Source organism: Trichomonas vaginalis, chromosome I (assembly GCF_026262505.1).
Source record: "Trichomonas vaginalis G3 chromosome I, whole genome shotgun sequence".
NCBI classification, from domain to species: Eukaryota; Parabasalia; order Trichomonadida; family Trichomonadidae; genus Trichomonas; species Trichomonas vaginalis.
Window position 1 is genome coordinate 10,256,654 of NC_067203.1, and position 18,205 is coordinate 10,274,858.

The 18,205-nt window shown below is 34.1% G+C and overlaps 7 protein-coding genes and 3 pseudogenes across 10 annotated transcripts, besides 1 other annotated feature; 7 read left to right on the plus strand and 3 right to left on the minus strand.

Annotated features, from left to right (window-relative positions):
- Window positions 1-53: 53 nt before the first annotated feature.
- Window positions 54-18,205: part of a mobile genetic element that runs on past the window's edge.
- TVAGG3_0962340 (uncharacterized protein) lies at window positions 4,238-4,507 on the minus strand (the record flags this gene model as incomplete). The annotated part of the gene is made up of 1 exon (XM_051253473.1): window positions 4,238-4,507. One exon carries the CDS (start codon window positions 4,505-4,507, stop codon window positions 4,238-4,240), a length of 270 nt encoding a protein of 89 aa, XP_051079047.1.
- On the minus strand, window positions 4,898-5,243 carry TVAGG3_0962350 (uncharacterized protein; the record flags this gene model as incomplete). The annotated part of the gene is made up of 1 exon (XM_051253474.1): window positions 4,898-5,243. A coding segment is annotated over one exon (346 nt), but the record flags the coding sequence as incomplete, so codon positions are not given.
- On the plus strand, window positions 5,277-6,267 carry TVAGG3_0962360 (annotated as a pseudogene). Its single transcript has one exon. A coding segment is annotated over exon 1 (991 nt).
- On the plus strand, window positions 6,695-7,725 carry TVAGG3_0962370 (keratin-associated protein family; the record flags this gene model as incomplete). The annotated part of the gene is made up of 1 exon (XM_051253475.1): window positions 6,695-7,725. A coding segment is annotated over one exon (1,031 nt), but the record flags the coding sequence as incomplete, so codon positions are not given.
- TVAGG3_0962380 (integrase core domain containing protein family) lies at window positions 8,247-9,332 on the plus strand (the record flags this gene model as incomplete). Its single annotated transcript, XM_051253476.1, has 1 exon — window positions 8,247-9,332. The coding sequence occupies one exon, from the start codon at window positions 8,247-8,249 to the stop codon at window positions 9,330-9,332; it is 1,086 nt and encodes a 361-aa protein (XP_051079050.1).
- On the plus strand, window positions 9,809-10,705 carry TVAGG3_0962390 (organellar and viral DNA polymerase type B; the record flags this gene model as incomplete). Its single annotated transcript, XM_051253477.1, has 1 exon — window positions 9,809-10,705. One exon carries the CDS (start codon window positions 9,809-9,811, stop codon window positions 10,703-10,705), a length of 897 nt encoding a protein of 298 aa, XP_051079051.1.
- Window positions 11,112-11,623, plus strand: TVAGG3_0962400 (organellar and viral DNA polymerase type B; the record flags this gene model as incomplete). The annotated part of the gene is made up of 1 exon (XM_051253478.1): window positions 11,112-11,623. A coding segment is annotated over one exon (512 nt), but the record flags the coding sequence as incomplete, so codon positions are not given.
- On the plus strand, window positions 11,811-12,638 carry TVAGG3_0962410 (KilA, N-terminal/APSES-type HTH, DNA-binding family; the record flags this gene model as incomplete). Its single annotated transcript, XM_051253479.1, has 1 exon — window positions 11,811-12,638. One exon carries the CDS (start codon window positions 11,811-11,813, stop codon window positions 12,636-12,638), a length of 828 nt encoding a protein of 275 aa, XP_051079053.1.
- On the plus strand, window positions 13,493-16,585 carry TVAGG3_0962420 (annotated as a pseudogene). The gene has a single exon. A coding segment is annotated over exon 1 (3,093 nt).
- TVAGG3_0962430 lies at window positions 17,463-18,180 on the minus strand (annotated as a pseudogene). Its single transcript has one exon. A coding segment is annotated over exon 1 (718 nt).

Below are 18,205 nucleotides of genomic sequence, written 5' to 3' on the forward strand. Positions count from 1 at the left end.
CAATATTTTTCTTATCTAATGGTATACGTTCCATCTTACCTATAGGTATCTTTAGTTAGTATACCTAAGTCGTGTACTGTGGCACTGCGCGCCTCCGTACACAACTTAGCTGTTTTGACACTTTACAAAACCATTAACGTATATTTTACAACACAAACGACAACACTAACTTAACATTAAATATTTACAAAGCCGCCAACCACTTCACTTCACTAACGTTTTCACAAACGACTTCACTAATGTAAAAAATAAACGTTCTCACTTACAAAAGTATTGCAACTCCTCCCATTGCTGTGCTTCACATAACAGCTCATAATCTTCTGACTCACTTTCTTCTTCATATAGGTCAAAATCACTGTCAAAATAAATGTTAGTAAGTTTTGACAAAGCTAATGAAACACGTTTACCGTTTGTATCGTATGCTTGTATAAACTTTCCATTCTTCATTCCTTCATAAACGCTCAAACTAACTTTACCCCTTCTCCCTCGTATCTGATAGAATGTATTTTCACGAGGAACGAAGAACAAATTCTTGAACTCATGACCGTTGTAGTTTGTTATCTCAATAGTTTTCGTCATTTACATAAAAATAAAATAAAAAATTAATGATATCACCACCCTCACACGTATGAAAACATCCATTTAAATTTAGGTGAAGTGGTGAGATCTCACCTCTTTTTTCACCCTGTTGAATTCATTGCTTTATAACTCTCTTCCTTGGTTTCTTTTTAGTTGCTTTCTTCACGTCTGTCTCCAGCTTGACTGTCTTTCTTCTTCGGCCGTAATGATACCAGTTACTTCCACCAGTCAATGGGTCAAATGGTCGTTCATAAGGGTTTCCATACATTCCATAAGGTCCATACGGAAGAACTACTGGTGGAGAAGAAACATTTTCTTTAGTTCCATCGACTCTATTTAAATGCATTGTTTCACCTTTCATCTGGTCATTAAAGTCTTTTGCGTGTTTTGCAAACTCATCGTCCTTTCCTAAAGCATTTTCTGACTCAGTCGCAACCAAATTGGATGCTTTATTTATGAGCCCTATTTTATTTAATCTTAACTTCTTTGCAACCCAGCCTCCAATCTTCCCTTTATTTGCATCTAATGTCTTCGAAACCCTTCCTCCACTCATTTTATTTACTGCGTCATAAGCTCCAAGTGCTTTTGCTCCAAATGCTAATGCTTTTGTTCCCATTGCGCCTAAAGCTGCCCAAGCTACCATTTACACCATATTAAAATCATCTCTCTTCAATATTATCTCATAAAAGTTCTCGTTACTGGAGAAAGTCAATGAAACATAAACATTCTCATTCATAAACTTCTTTCTTATCTCATCTATACGCTTCAAAATGTCTGAACAATTGCTAACATCTTCTACAACAGTTATTTCATCATGAACGACCTTTAAGAACAAGCTCATTTAATATGCAATTAAAATCATCTCAATAATGAGTCCATCCTTTCCATCTTTAGGTAGCACAACATCTTTCATTGAAGAAGGTTCGACAAGTCTTATGTTAAACTTACTGACAAAGTTTGTTATACTATATGCTTCGGTGGCGAATACATGTAGTTTGAAAGACATAATATAGATTCTTCAGCAAATTCACTTATACTGGATTTATAACAATGTTCTCACGAGACCAAATACCACCAATTGACAATCTTGTAAGCAATCCTGCTGAACCTTCAACTGTAAACGTCGATGGTAACATTCCACGAAGGTCATCTATTGACATCTTTGAGTCACTGAATTTAAATATTTTCTTAAAGCAATCGTCATTATCTAACCATTCAATAGCTTGAAGTTTTTCATTCGAATATACATCTGCTTCATTAAATGTAAAACCTGACTTCTTTGCAGAGATGACTTTAAAATCTATTGAGTTTGTTTTCAAAATTATATGCTATGCTAACTTCTGAAGGTAATGGGTGTCCTTCTGCAGTCAGTTGTTCTCTCACTACCGTTTGAAGCTTTGTGTTAAAAACTTTCATGTCATCTCCTGTGTCTAGGTTCACATACACAGCAACAGGAAAACTATCTTGCTTCTTTGTTTCATCATTATATCTCAAAACATTAAAGTTCTTCTTCAATATTGTTCTTCCTGCTGGAATACTTCGAACCTGTCTGATTTCAATAGCTTTCTCACCTGCCTACATACTCTACCCAGTGCCTTGGATATTCATAAGTATACTGACTTTCTTGAATTTTGGTAGGTTTCATCATAACGTGTTCATAGTATATCTTTATACTCTTGTCAGTTAGACTCGGTGTATGTTCTGAATATTTCTGACTTGCATTTTTAATGGAGATAAAATGAAGCATTTAATACATGACGTAGATGAAGACATGAATGAAACTACAGACAAACTTAACTCTTCTCTCATTCTTCCTTTCAGTAAGGGACTATGAGTTCTGTTCAAATGGCGTTTATTTCTATTGTGGAAAGATGGGTTCAGGTAAGACATTTAATTTAATTCGTCATATACTCATAACAGAACGTTTGAAATGACTCATATTATGACCAAATCATTATATCAGCAACTTCAGACTCTATGGACTCAACAGCGAAAACATTTATTCAAAAGTTCAGCCTCTGTCGTTAAAGTTCCAGACAGTGAACTCATTGAATTTCTTCAACGTTACATTCGACGTAAGAGGAAATATTATCCATCGTTGAATTTATACAGTCAGGAATGCAAAAGACTTCTGAGGAGATGGAAAAGAATTATTGACAAACACCACTTACGTCAGTACTCAGGAGTTTACGATATGAAACGACTGACAAACTACATTCTATCAAAACTTTCAAAATACCCCTTCAAAAAATATCCTTCAAACACTCTGCTCGTTTGCGACGACTTCGCTGGTAAAGGTTTAGTGTCAAAACCAGACTCACCATTAGCTAATATCATTACTAAAGTCAGACATTACCACTTAACTGTAGCAATACTTATGCAAACATGGAGGTTTTTAGCTTTAAACATAAAACGTCTCATAACTGACTTCGTTATCTTTCAAGGTTTCTCACGTTATGATATTGAACTCATTTGGAAACAGTCAGGTATAACATTACCTTTTGAAGAAATTTGGGAAGCATATAAGTCTCTCATCTCTCCTCGTTCATACCTTGAGATTCATATCATGACTAATACCATTAAAGTCAAAAATATTCCATGGGAACGACCAACATTGTTTTAAAGTTTAACCTTCAATTGACTGATGGTAAACAAATTCCATGCATCTCTGTCGCCATTTCTGTTAATATTTTTGCTGTCATTCATATCATCCACTTCTCCATCCGTTAGCTTTTGAGGATATGCGTTAGAATAGCTGTTCTTAAATGAAGGCTTTTCACCTTTGAGAGCATAAACTCTATAACTTTCTGCATACTTTATGTTTGAACCTCCTGAGCCATCATTGACATAAATTTTTATAGGCTTCCACCCTTTGTTCATGTTCCTGCTTCTTCCCTTAGCTCTTTTGTTCAGTAGTTCTACATCTTTATACACAGCTCCTGTCTCAGTGAATTCAACAATATTTTCATTCGTTAGCTTTACATTCAAACCCTTGTCGAGTATATTGTTCATTTCATACATATAAAAGGTTTTTATTCTATATGAAATGAGAAGCAAATCCATCTTAGCTGGTGCCGTTAATGTTCCAATTGAACCAACATCAAATGTTGACTCACGAACGACAAACAATATTGTCATAAAGAACTATAGTTCAGAGTGTTTGAAAGAAAAAGAACCAGAACTGAAATCCGTGAATTTAAACTCAGCTTCAAACGCTAACGCTACATCAGATGTTAAGTTAGAGTATCCACCACTGGACCAAGTTCTTTCAAGAGAAGCCAACGACAACCCTTACACAAATGTTCAAACAAATCCTTCAGATAACGTAGACCATTACCTTCTTCAGTTATACCAAACAATTTTACTCAAAGACGATAAGAAGCTTTTGACAAATCTTATAAGCAAGAACCAAATAATTCTAACAAAGGAGGACCTTGAAAATGTTATATCACGAATAACAGGGAAAGCAATGTGTCATTGACTATCTCGACCCTGAAATCGAATGCTGTGGTCAAACGCCACCATTCATGAAAATAGGTAACATCCGCATCATTGAAACACCAGAAACTACAGGAGTTGAGTTTAAGTATAAATATTCGAATGAATATACAAAACTTTCAACAGAATATAAACTTTGTTTGAAATATGTTTTAGTAAATTAAAGCAATTTGTAATATCTATCCAAAACTTCTTCAACAGTATCGAACTCATCTTCATAATGCAAACCTAATCTTATTGACTTGGTGCAGTTTTCACTAACACAATATAGCGCTTTGCGCTCGGCGCCTTTGACGCCTTTTTCTGTTCTCTTGACTGACATAACTAATTCATTTGTTTCATCAAACAGCAACAACCAAAGTTCATGACCTAATACATAACATTCATACTTTATATTTTTAGCTCTGAGTTCTCTTGTAAGCTGTTGCATTTAATATTTTCTAAAAAGTCAACTTCAACAGTCATTCGCACTGGTGCCTTCAGTTCTACAGGCTCGCCTTGAAAGTCAACAAGTCTGAATTGCATGTCTTTCAAATTATGAGGACTAATGCGAATCCATTTACCTAAATGAGTTGCTATGACAGGAACGTTTGGAATGAACATTGAATTGACTGCATAACAGAAAGACTTATATTCTACTGAACCTTTACTATTAACTCCTGAAATACCTGTGACATTAGCTATTTTGACTCAATGTATAAACAATTACCATAACATACGTATGGAACAGATTTCATCTCAATCGTTTTGTCAACACTTTTCAAAGGAAATGTCATATGGTATGCACCCAGAAGCAATTGAACTCTATGACTCATTCGTGTTATCTTAAACTCCTTCGCATAACTGAACTTCAAAACTCCTGCAATAAGTTTAACATTCATTAAGTTTTCTTCGTTATCCTTGTTTATTGTAGTATTTATGAGAGCATTTAACACTCCAGCTAATGTTTCCATCTTATATTCTACATTATTGTGAAATCTTATTTCGTGCTTCTTTCCATCTATTTCAAACTCCATGAAATCTGTTTCATCTGTTATAACGAATGAAGCGATAGTATTGAAGTCAACAACTCTGAAAGCAAGTGCTTCATTCTGAAGACCTAAGTTTGTTTGTAGCTTTACTGTCCCGTATTCGTTTGGGTCTGTACTTTGCAAATAGAACAACATTTTATTCTCATTAAAATATGAGTATAGCTGCATATGCGTATGAAGCTGACAGAGCTAAACGTTTATATTTTGGTCAATACTCTCTCACACTTACTGACAAATATATTGTTATCAGTGATGGAAATACCGAGAAATACATAACATGGAAGGACTATGAAAAGTTTGACCCTATTTTAACTCCATGTACAATGCCATTCATTGTAAATGGTGAAGTTGTCATGAAGAACGACACAACAGTATATAAGTCTGTATATGAAGCATTAGAATATATGTTGAATTATAATCCCGAAAGATTTGACCCAAGCACTACACCATGTGCAATGCCTTTTATTAAGGACGGTGAAATCGTAAGAGTTCCGGATTCAACGGTTTATACTGCTGTTCAAAACAGTTTACAAAACATTTTAGCGAATATCTTTAATTCAGAAACTACAGAAATAAAATTACCATATATAACAGATGCTAAAGAAATTAAATCAAAAACGACAACATTATTTACGTCACTTAATGATTTAATGACTTATATCATTAATATTCCTGCACCAACTACAGCATTTGATCCAAACTCGACGGTTTGCAGTGTACCTTTCATAAAGTCGCAAAGCGACCAGGGCGAAGCCCATGACAGTTCATTAATTACTTTAAGGGATTCAACAGTTAATGAATCATTAAAGGCGTCATTAATGAAAATCATTGATTTTAACTCATTCACGAATACATATAATTCATTCATTAATGTTTCATATGCTTCTAAAGAAGGTGAGCCAAAAACTATCGATAAAGCGGTGTATGAAATAAAAGCATCAACGACGAAATTGAATTCGTTAACTTTTGACGGTGATAGTTTCGTTAATGACATAACATCGGGGAAAACAATTTTAACGAAAGAATATTTAAAATCTCATGTTAGTGAGTTCGTTGAAATTGAAAAAGAAGGTGGAATTAAGTTCGATCCACTGAATTTCATTTTCAGCTTAGCGAATGCGGGTGTTAGTTTCGCTGAATGGACAACTATACAGAGTGAAATAAATGCAATATGGACGTTTTTGGGGTCAAAAGCGGGAATGGGTGAGCTTGTAAATGCTGCAAGAACATTAGGTGAAACAGGAAATTTTGTAGATGGTTTTAAAAGACTTGTTTCAAATGTTTTAACAAACACAAAGAAATTATTTAGATATACCATACATAACGGACGGATTTTCGAACAGGTAGCAACAAACCCTCCGGTTATGGCTGCGTTGATGATGGTTAGAGATATAAAACCACGTAACGACGGGAACGAAGAACATGAACAACAGGATACTGGTCGGGTTATTCAAGACATTAAAAACGTGTATCCTGAAGTTATTGATTTATTTAGAGGAGTTAATGATTCAATTTCAAAACATTCTATAACCCTCGATGAAGAGAATAAATTAACAGATTATATATTCGTCATTATTGCAGAACTAATGAAGAGAATAAATGAAAAAGGAATTGGTGATATCATTAATGTCAGCGATGTAATGATGAAAAGAAATTTTGACTCATTATTTACAAAACCGAAAACAGAATATAGTCTTTATGACGTAATTACCGAATTAATGAAAAAGATTAATGATAATAAGAGTTCTGGCGGAAGAGTTGAATTAGAAGTGAATGATGTTAATGAGAAATTAGCCGAAAAAGCAGATAAAAACCACGTTCATTATATAACTTCAGACGAACAGATTATAACGGACTACCATGGATATTTAACACGAAGTGATGAAGCGAAGACAAAAAATGTTAATGAAAGAAGATATAAATACATTCGTGCTAAAGGTTATGATATACGCTGTACTGTACAGTATGACACGGGTAAAGCACCAGAAGCATTTGGTTATAACGATGAAATTTATGCCTCTACTTTCTCTGTTAACGGTGTATTAGTTGAACCAAGATTTACTTTGAGAGTTAAGTCAAAAATAACGTTTGAAGATGCTATTAAAAGTAAAGCTGACAAAGATGAACTCGAAGCAATGAACAAAGTTTTGAAATCTCATAAACACAATATCTCCGATATAAATGAACTTCAAGCTACATTAGACAGTAAAGCTGACAAGAACCATACACATAAATCCTTCACTACTGTTAGAGCAGACGACATAATATTGAACTTTGACCTTGGTTCAAGTGCACCTTTAGAGAATCCAAGTACAAGCGTAAAAGATACTCTTAACAATTTAGATAAGAGTTGCAGGAATATCGAAGATCATGCCAGAAACTTTGAAGCATATGAACTACCAACAATGTTAGATAAGAAAGCTGACAAGAACCATACACATAAATCCTTCACTACTGTTAGAGCAGACGACATAATATTGAACTTTGACCTTGGTTCAAGTGCACCTTTAGAGAATCCAAGTACAAGCGTAAAAGATACTCTTAACAATTTAGATAAGAGTTGCAGGAATATCGAAGATCATGCCAGAAACTTTGAAGCATATGAACTACCAACAATGTTAGATAAGAAAGCAGACAAAACAGAGCTTCAAACATTAAAGACAGAAATACTTCAAACATTATATCCTATAGGTTCTATTTATACGTCAATGAATTCAACAAATCCAGAAACAGTTTTAGGTTTTGGTATGTGGGAGCAGATTGTAGATAAATTCTTATACTGTGCGAACTCTTCAAAGCAAACAGGAGGTTCGAAGAAAATTACTGAAGCAAACCTTCCACCGCACACTCATACAGGAACGACAAACTTTTCTGGCGACCATAGCCACTCATTACGAGACCATCCATTATACAACTCAGAATATAAAGCTGGCAATGACGTTTTATCTCCAGATTATAACCATTCAGCAAAAAAGACTTTTCGACAAACTGAACCAGGAGGAAATCATTCACACACTTTCACAACAAATCCAACAGGAAGTGGAGCAGACTATATGCCACCATTTGTGACTATATTCGCATGGTACCGCGTTCAATGAACGCGCTTGAGCCTAGAATAAAATCTTTAACTTTACATAAATGAGCTTGAAAGAAGTATTCGAACAACATCCATGGAGGTCTTTTAAGAAATTCAATGAAGCTGCAAAGAGTTCGGGATTTACTAACAGAGCTGAAGTGAAAAGGTTCTTTAACAAAAATGTTGTACATCAAACAAAAATAAATCCTTACGACTACTTTTTACCAATTTACTCCAACACTCCTGACGCATACCAATTTGACACTCTCATTCAAAGCAGAAAAGGAGGACATAAACCATTCCTCATATTCATAAATGTTAACACTCGCAAAGCTTTTGCGTATATAATGAGAAATAAAGGAACTCATGAAGTGTTAAGAGTTTTACAAAAGTTTGTAGCAGAACATAGCCCAAGTACTTTAACATCAGACCAAGACAGTGCATACCTCAGCAATGAAATCACAGATTTTCTCATTAAGCATAACATAACTCATTACACTACTGAAGACCATAACCATAACATACTTGGCATCATAAACCGCTTCATAAGAACGCTCAGAGATTTAAACCAAGAGCGAGACTTTACCGAAGAAACAATGAAACATTTTCTCGAAGTATATAATTCCTCAACACATTCTACAACAGGACATACACCAAATTCAATGACACAACAACAAGAAGAAAAGTATATACAAAAGAAACGAAGCCAAACACAAAATATCAGAAATTCAACACAATTTACCCTCATTCCTGGTACAAAAGTTCGTGTAGTTCTTGACGACAAACCGTTGACAAAGAAACGTTTAAGGTTAAGTCGAAATTATTATATTGTAGACTCTACGCAAGGTAATGGATATCTTATAAAAGCTGCCGACGACTCTATTGCGTTTTATCCTCGACATAAATTAGTCGAAAGTAGTAATGGCAAACTTGCTGAAACCATTGACGAAGCAAAGCGAGGAGTGGTTATTGAAATACTTGGCTACAACATAAACGATGACACTTATAAAGTAAGATATGAAGGAGGCGTTGAAGATGTTATACCATCTAAGAACTTGAGAGAGTCGAAGCCAACACATCTGGGACCATTAGAGCGGGAGTACTGGAAAGACAAAAATATGCCAGAAAGAATAAGAAAATTCTTCTAAACTTTTTCATTAGATGTAAATCAGACATGAATGAGAACAGTCATGGAATTATTAATGGTACCATTTATTTTAACATAAAGACGCAAAGCGGCGAGGACGAAGTCCATGACCAAAAATAATGTTTAGGGTAGATGGTTTTTAGGTGTCACAGGTCACCAGGTCCCTCGGTCCCTCGGTCCCTCGGTCATTTTAACTTCTCTGAAAAAGTGTGACAACATGACATTTTGACAACAACACAGGAGGAAGGCAGTTATGACTTCTTCGTAAATGTTTTGTCAAGACTTCTTCGTAAATGTTTTGTCAAGACTTCTTCGTATATGTTTTGTCAAACATGAACGTAAATGTTTTGTCAAGACTTCTTCGTATATGTTTTGTCAAACATGAACGTAAATGTTTTGTCACCCGTTGAATTTTCCCGAAATAAAAAATAAAGTTAGTTTTTTTAAAAAAATATTTTTTATTTTTATTGTAAGAACATGTTAGCAACAACAGCACCAAACTCGTTAGTCATGAACCCAACTTCAATGTTAGTAGAGATGAAAAGCTTCATTCCTTCTTCATATACTTTCGAAACAGAAATCCAGAAGATAAAGCAAGAACTTCTCCAAGGAGATTTAGATTGCACTGCAAAAGATGAAACAAATGAACAATATCTTTATGAAATGCAGGATATTATTGACCATCTACCTAAACTTCCTGAAATACAACAACAAAAGCTTACAATTCCAGAATTCGATGAAATAGAAGTCAGACCAACCGACTCAGTTGAAATAAAGAAGTTCATACGTAAGAGTAACTATGAGTTTCTTGGATTTCATTGCAACCACAAAGACTGCGATATGGTATATTTCATTGACATATATAAATCTGAAGAATTTAAGACCTACGACAACTTTGTTTCGTTAGTTGCAAAATGTGTATGGCAGATAAGAGATAAAGATAGAAGAGGTAAAGTATGGAATGAACAGATAAAACCCGCAACTTTTGAGTTAAAGAAAACCATTTACGCCTTAGTTGTTTTAGCAGGTAAGGTTTCAATGTACAATGCTAAAATGAACCCACAATGTTCTAAATGTAAAGCAGCAATGAGGAAATATAACTATTCTGTCAAAGAGATAGAACGTATGCGAAACGACTATGCTGACTTAAAGAAAGAAGCAGAGAAACCAGCAGAAGATAAAATGGACATGTTGACATTTCTGAACAAAAACTATCCAACTGCTGACGATTTCCTTCTATCTGACGTCAAGAAGAAATATAAAGAAACATTCGGCATTGTTAAAACATTCGATGTACTGACAGAAGAAATAGAAGCTACAAAACTGTTTAGAATTTCACGAATTCACAATGTTTACCATGTAAAACGCTTGTGAAACTTTATGGTAGAAATATATTTTTGTCTGATTTACACTCATTACGATGAAGAAGTCATGACAAAACATATACGAAGAAGTCTATTTCCTGTGTTGTTGTCAAAATGTCATGTTGTCACCATTTTCAAAAAGATGTTAGTTGACCGAGGGACCGAGGGACCTGGTGACACCTAAAACTCATGAAAATCGTAAAAAAATGCGAGTAGTAAAAAAAACCCACTCGCCTAAAATCCCTGAAATCGTGAAAAAATGACCAAATTTCATTATATAACTGTTATTTTTTTACGAAGAGAACTTTGACACTTCGTCAAAAAAATCCCTGAAATCATATCTTTTATACAAAATAAAAAAATAACGTTAGTTTTTTTAAAAAAATATTTTTTATCTTGTATGTAAGAAACAGAAAATGACAAACACTGAGTTTGAAACAGTTAGAAAGATAGACAATGACACCAAAATGGTTAGAATTGGTGATTTAAACGTAAGATACTCAAAGAAATACAAGAAATATTCTTTGTCAGACATTATATCTCCATCTGGAAAGAAAACACACGACTGGGTTAGAAATGCTTCAACTCAGAAAATTTTGACAAGAAATCCTGAGCTTATGATATCGGTAAGATTCTATGGAACTGCAGCATATCTCATCGACAAAAGTCTTATACCAATAGTTTTGTTATGGTTAGACCCAGTTGTTGGATATAACTTCATAACATATGGTTCATTCGATACGGAACGTTGCAGTGAAGGCTTACTTTACATCGTTCAGAAACCGAAGGACTTCAATACAAAAAGATATAAGATAGGAAGAACATATAATATAACTCTAAGATATGACTCTACAGTCAATAGAGTCAAGGTTGTGTTTGCTAATGATATGAGAGCTGCAGAAACAGAACTACTTGAAAAGTTTGAGAAAATGTATGGTGCTCCCACGAAAGGTAAAGAAACGTTTGAAGTAGATGAGATAGATAAAGCTATAAAATTATTTGACGAAGTTGCTGAAAAATACATGTAAAGCGTTTATTTTTGGTCTTTTGTGAAAATAAAAAAATAACGCTAATTTTTTATAAAATATTTTTTTATTTTGTATGTAAAGACAGATATGACAACAACAGAGAACACAACAACTGCTATCGTTCATGAAGCCATAAATGAAGAATACGAGTACATACAATATAACAAACAGTTACGTCTCATTCGTTCGGTCAAAGATGACATGTACCAGGTGCAAAGTATAATGAATGCTCTTAGTTCTACAAAGCAAGCATATCATTGGTTTGAAAACCAACAGACAAAAGAACTTTTAGAAGAATTTCCTCATATGATTGCTTCCCTCGGAAAACCGAGAGAAGAGATTCCGTATGAAAATCGCAAGAATTTGGCTCCTGGTTTGAAAGGATATTATGTTCATAGACTTTTAGTAAATGCTGTAGCAATGTGGGCTTCACCTCGTTACGCTTGTTATATTTTCATGATGTTAGATGAACTATATAAAGCAGAACGTGGAGAGATGGAAAAGAAACTTCAAGCAAAAGATGAAGTCATTGAATCCAAAGACAAAAGCATACAGAAAAGAATACCACGTTCAGTACCAAAAGGAAAGGAAAAGAGTTATAAGTATATGATATATACTGAAGAGTTGGAGAAAGAAGAAGACAGAGATATGGTTATGTTGCATTTAGTCAGAAGAAACAACAAAAGCTTTTACGACCTTGCTAAGATTTACAAATCTGACAGAAACTGGTTCTATCGTGAAAACTTACCGATTTCAATGACACCGAATGAGCAAATAAAAGAAATTGTCAAAAATACTCTTCCTCAAACACACTATGACATCAAAGGTTGCACAATACTTACATTCAAAGAAGACTTACCATTACTGAAGGAAAAGATAACAGAATATTTCGACAACTTCAAAGAGGAAGAATAAAAAAATCTAAGCTAATTTTATTTTTTTATAAAATTTTATCTCATATGAAAGAACATGAATTTAGAATATTCGGAACTCATGACAGAAGAAGAGAACGAACAACATGTAAAAGATTATGCAAAATTTCTGAAGACATATAAAGCATTTAAACAATATCTAAATGCTTCTAAAGATTATGCAAAATTTCTGAAGGTATATAAAGCTTATGAAAAAGCGTATGAAAAGTTTATACATTGGGGAATTGTTGTAAAATATCGATATGAATACTAACCAAAAATATATTTTTGCTTAAATAACTTCAGGGTCAATTTCTTCAACCATTTCACTTCCTTCGTCAATGTCAATAGAAGCTTCTTCAACCTTTGGTAAGAATTTCTGTATAACATTTTTGTTCGTTATTGTCTTCAGAGATGAAGGATAATATTTCACAGATGTTTCACCCTTCTTATATTCTTTCTGTTCGGAAAGATTTAAAGCAATACTGAAGAAGTCAATGTTAGAGTTCTTTATGACAGTATAATGAGTATCTTTGACATTCACGAAGAAACTCTTTTGTTTCAAAACTACTGCTAACTCTTGTGAAGTATAACGTTTGCGGTCAATGACGATAGCTAATGGTCTGACATACTGACCAAACTTAGATTCTTTCACAAACTTCTTGTTAAAGATAACATTAACGTTTGAAGCATTATTGAACTCATTCTTGATGGCAGTAGCGAGAGCATTGTATGAAAAGAACTTGCAATCTTGCATGTGTTTTTCATTATAATAAAAATATTAAATTATTTTGAAAAATAACTTAAAAAAATCTAATCTAATTTTTTCAAAAAATATTTTTTTATTTCCTACTAAAGATGTATCGGAAGTTGTCTAAGTTAGAACACTCGGAAATAAAACAACTTCTAACAGAAGCTAACATAGAAGTTGCAAAACATTACGCGACAAAAAAAAAGCACTCGCTGACATTCTCAATGACTACAATGGTGAAATAACTTATGATAGAATTCATGAGTTCATAAATGCAAGAGCATTTCCTTTAAATGACGTTGCTATTGACTTATATCATAGACGTTCAATACCTCATGAAGTAAGGCGTGAGATGTTTGACATAACAAATGCAAACGTTGGTGAAACAAGAAGAAGAGACGACACACTGAAACAACAGAGAAGAGAGATGTTTAAAAGTGCTATAGAACAAGTTCGCAAAGCTAACGATGTCATTCGTTCCATTGACGACAAACCAAAAGAAGGTGAGAGATGGTTAAAGAAAGATGAAGAGAATAGGAAGAGAAATGTGAAGTCAGGCAATAGACTCATTGACTTTAACATCGAAGCTTTAGATGAACCAAACAGAGACTACTTACACAAACATTTCGGTAAGGTTTTCATGAGACTCTTAGAGAAGATTAAAATAAACTCCCAACAAAGATGGATGGTATGTTATAAACTTGGTGGAAAGTATGAATGTTCTACGTTAAACCTCAATAATATTGGAACATTACTACATCAGCTCTTGAAGGAGAACTTTATATCAGAGATAGAAGCAAATGCTGCAGGTATTGTTGAAATGCACTATGACTTCTTCTTGACAAACATAAAGAATCTTACTGAAATAAAGATGTATGATTTAACAGAATATGAAGGCTTAACGATGTCAGATGTAAAGAAAGGCAAACCACAAAAGAGACCATATAGAGATGAAAGCACACTGACAAATGACCAGAAAGCCATTTTGGAAGCTCTTAAGCAAACAGGAAACCCAGCACTTATAGAAAGCTTTTGGAAAGATAATGGTGAAAAGAAGTTTTATAAGAAGAGAAGCGGTCAGTTCTGGAAGTATCTTTGCACATTACCTATAAATCTTGAACGCTACCAAATCTTCAATGAACTGAACAAAAGAACTGCAACACTTATGACAGAAGATAACTGCTTCGTTTATGCTTGCATTCAGGCTGGAGTAAATGAAGAAACTATTGACCACATGAGAGAAGTCATTCGTGTTAGAGACTTTCCTCAAAGTAAAGTACAAGAAATTTCCGATTCAACAGGAGCATTTAATGTTACATTGGTTACTTCAATGACTCAAGACATAATGAAATAAAGAGATACATACCAAAAGAATGTGAAACTGTTCGAACTATTGACCTACTTCTTGTTGAAGACCACTACATGCTAAACGAAAGACTTCCAATGACAACATATTTCATTCGAAACTATAAAGAAATCTTGAAGGAGTGTGGTGGAATGAACATTGAGAAACAGATGAAGATTTATACAAAGAGAGATGATAAATACATTGTTCGCATGGATAGAACTACACCGCTATGGGATGTTATGAAAACATTGTGGAGTGCAAAATTTCGAAACCTATTCTTATGGAGAACTTTTCACATATACGACTGACTTATATAAACAGAACCTTGACCATTTAAAGATTGACATATGCTCCAAAGTATTGTGTACAACTGAAGAAGAAAGCCGAGTCAAAAGAAGTAAATAAAAATAAGTGCAAGTTCATTCCTGAGCACGTTTTCTTTGCTGACTTTGAGTGTAGTACCGATGGCTTTCATAAAGTTAACATATGTTACGACAGTGAAGATGGTTCAGTGAGTGAAAGCATTTGGGGTCAGAACTGTGCAACAGAATTTTTGGAACGACTTCCTGACAAGAGTTTAATATTCCATAACCTCAGTTATGATATAACTTCATCTTAAGACACATGACAGAAGTGAAAGGAACTCCCATCATTAAGGTTCACGAACAATGCAAATAACTGGCTTATATAGGAAGGGCTTATTATAAAAGACTCTTACAGTGTTAATAAATAAGAAGCTTAAACTATTTCCTGCTATGTTTAACTTACAAACAGGACCGAAAGAAGTATTTCCATATAACTACTACAGCAGTACTTTATTAGCAAATGACAACAGAACTGGTGTCATTTCTGAAGCATGTAAGTTTATCCGGGATGCAGATACATTCATGAAAAACATAGATTCCATCAAAGGTTGCAGAATAGATGAGAACCACTTCGACTTAGAAAAGTATAGCACATTTTATTGCAAACAAGATGTAAGAATTTTAAGAGAAGGTTTTGTTAAGTTCCGCAATGACATATTGAAAGAATTTGATTTAAACGTTTATGACTACGTTAGTATTTGTTCAATTGCTAACAAATTATTTGAGAACAGAGTGTACTTCCCGAATGGAAATTTATATGACCTCTCAAATAAACCAAGAGAATTTATTTCACGCTGTATTCAAGGTGGAAGATGTATGCTGTCAGATAACATGAAACAAAAGAGCGAAAAGAAACTCATTGCTGACTTCGACGCTGTTTCATTATATCCATCAGCAATTGCAAGATTGTATACTTTAGAAGGAATTCCAAAAGTATTGAAGGATGAGATGTTAAGCACAGAGTATCTCATGAGACATTTATTCGATGATGACCAAAAGGAACCCATTGGTGAAAAGTTTATGTCTGGCTTCTTTGTTCTCATTAAGATAACAGAGATTGGAATACATAGACACTTTCCTTTAATAGTTTGTGACCCTGAACTAAATCCAGAACTTAACGTTCCCAGAAGTTCAAACACTTGCTGTCTCATGTATTTGACCATATAACATTACAAGACCTCATAAAATATCAAGGTGTCAAATGTGAAGTGTTGCAAGGATACTATTACGATGGAAACAGAGATATTAGAATAAGAGATGAAGTAAAGAAGTTGTTTGAGTTAAGGTTAAAGTATAAGAAAGAAGGAAATCCTTTGCAAGAAAATATAAAGCTCATTCTGAACAGTATTTATGGCAAAAACTATTCTATCTCCTATTGAGTCAAAAATAACCATAGTAAATGACAAAGATGCTATAAGATATGCCATCAGAAACTACAACCATATAGTGAAGTTCGAAGGTTTGGATGGTTCAGATAAAACTATTTTCAAGCTAACGAAAAGCATTTGCAGACACTTTAACTTCTGTCCACTTGGTGTTAATATTCTATCTATGTCGAAGAGAATAATGTGTGAAGTATTCTGTACTGCTGAGGACTTAGGAATGGACATCTTTTATAGCGATACCGACAGTATGCATCTCTACAATGAAGATATCCCTCGTTTAGCTGAAGAGTTTGAGAAACGTTATGGAAGAGTTCTCATTGGTAAAAACCTTGGTCAATTTCATAGCGACTTTGCAGAAATCACACCTGGAAAACAAAGTTTAGCATACAAGTCAATATTTTGTGGAAAGAAGACTTACATAGACTTACTCACGAATGATTTAAATGAAGTTGCATTTCACTGCAGAATGAAAGGCGTGAAGCAAGATGTTATTGCTTTAACCGCTAATGAAATGTTTCCTGACTCTGTTCAGTGTTTCTATGATGAAGATAAAGGTTTAATGGTTCCGCAAGGAACATATGACAAAGACTCTGAGTTCAGTTTAATGAAACTTTACAAAGCACTTTATGACGGTCAAGAGATTGGATTTGACTTATGTAAGTCATGTCAACCTTGCTTTGAAGAGAAGTTTAACTTTTCTATTCAGACTAAGACTTCATTCATAAGAAAGCTTAAGTTCTGAGGTCATGAATGAGAAAAATAATGAGGTCATTTATTTTTGTCAGCAATGAGGTCATTCGTGAAAAAATAAAACTAGCGGCAAGGGCGAAGCCCATGGTCATTTACAATACTGCGATGGTAGAGTTTAAGAGTTGTGCTTCAATGTAGAGACAGTCCTTATGGTCTGGAGGTAAGAACACTGGGCAGTTATGGTCATGAGTGGAGAACATGTCTATCCAAAACTCACGATTGAAGCCAGTTAATTTATAGTATTTAGGGTTAGGAAGTGGTGAAGTTCTTGTATGACCAATGAACTCATTTTCAACTCCCTTACTTAAGTTTGAATATAATATAGCTTGCTTTCTATCCCAAATGCCAGGTGTTACAATCTTTGAAAATTCATTTTTCCTCGGAAGCATTGCATCATAATTGAAAACATTCTTGAAATCTTCATTGGTTCAGAGATTTGAAACCTTATACGTAATGGATTTTCTTTCTCTTTAGCTACTTCATTGAATGGTGAATATATAACAAACTGACAGTCATGAGTTCCATCTTCATTTTCATTAAATTCATAATGAAAGTCTATAAGTTGTGGCTGACTACCTTCTTCTTTCAGTTGTGCAAGAAACTCACGTAAAGGCTGTAAAGTTTGTACTTCAATGTTGAACTTTTTCTCGAACATCTCATTAAATGAAATCATACATTGCAACATGTTGTATCGTCTTTAAAGTATTTGTATATGTGAATGTTTTGGGCGCTTAAAGACTGTTCGTCATTTTCTATCTCGACTTGAAGTATAAAGTCAACCTTTCTGAAAGCACGTGTTATATACATATTTGTTATGCCAATGTACTTCTCTTCATTTATGTTCACAATCCAGTCTTTGGAAACTTAAACGTTACTCTGTTCCCCTTTATTTTGACGTCAGGGTTTTCACTACTGAACGCAACAGTTAAAGGTATTTGTCTATACATTTAATTCGGATAAAAATAAACCATT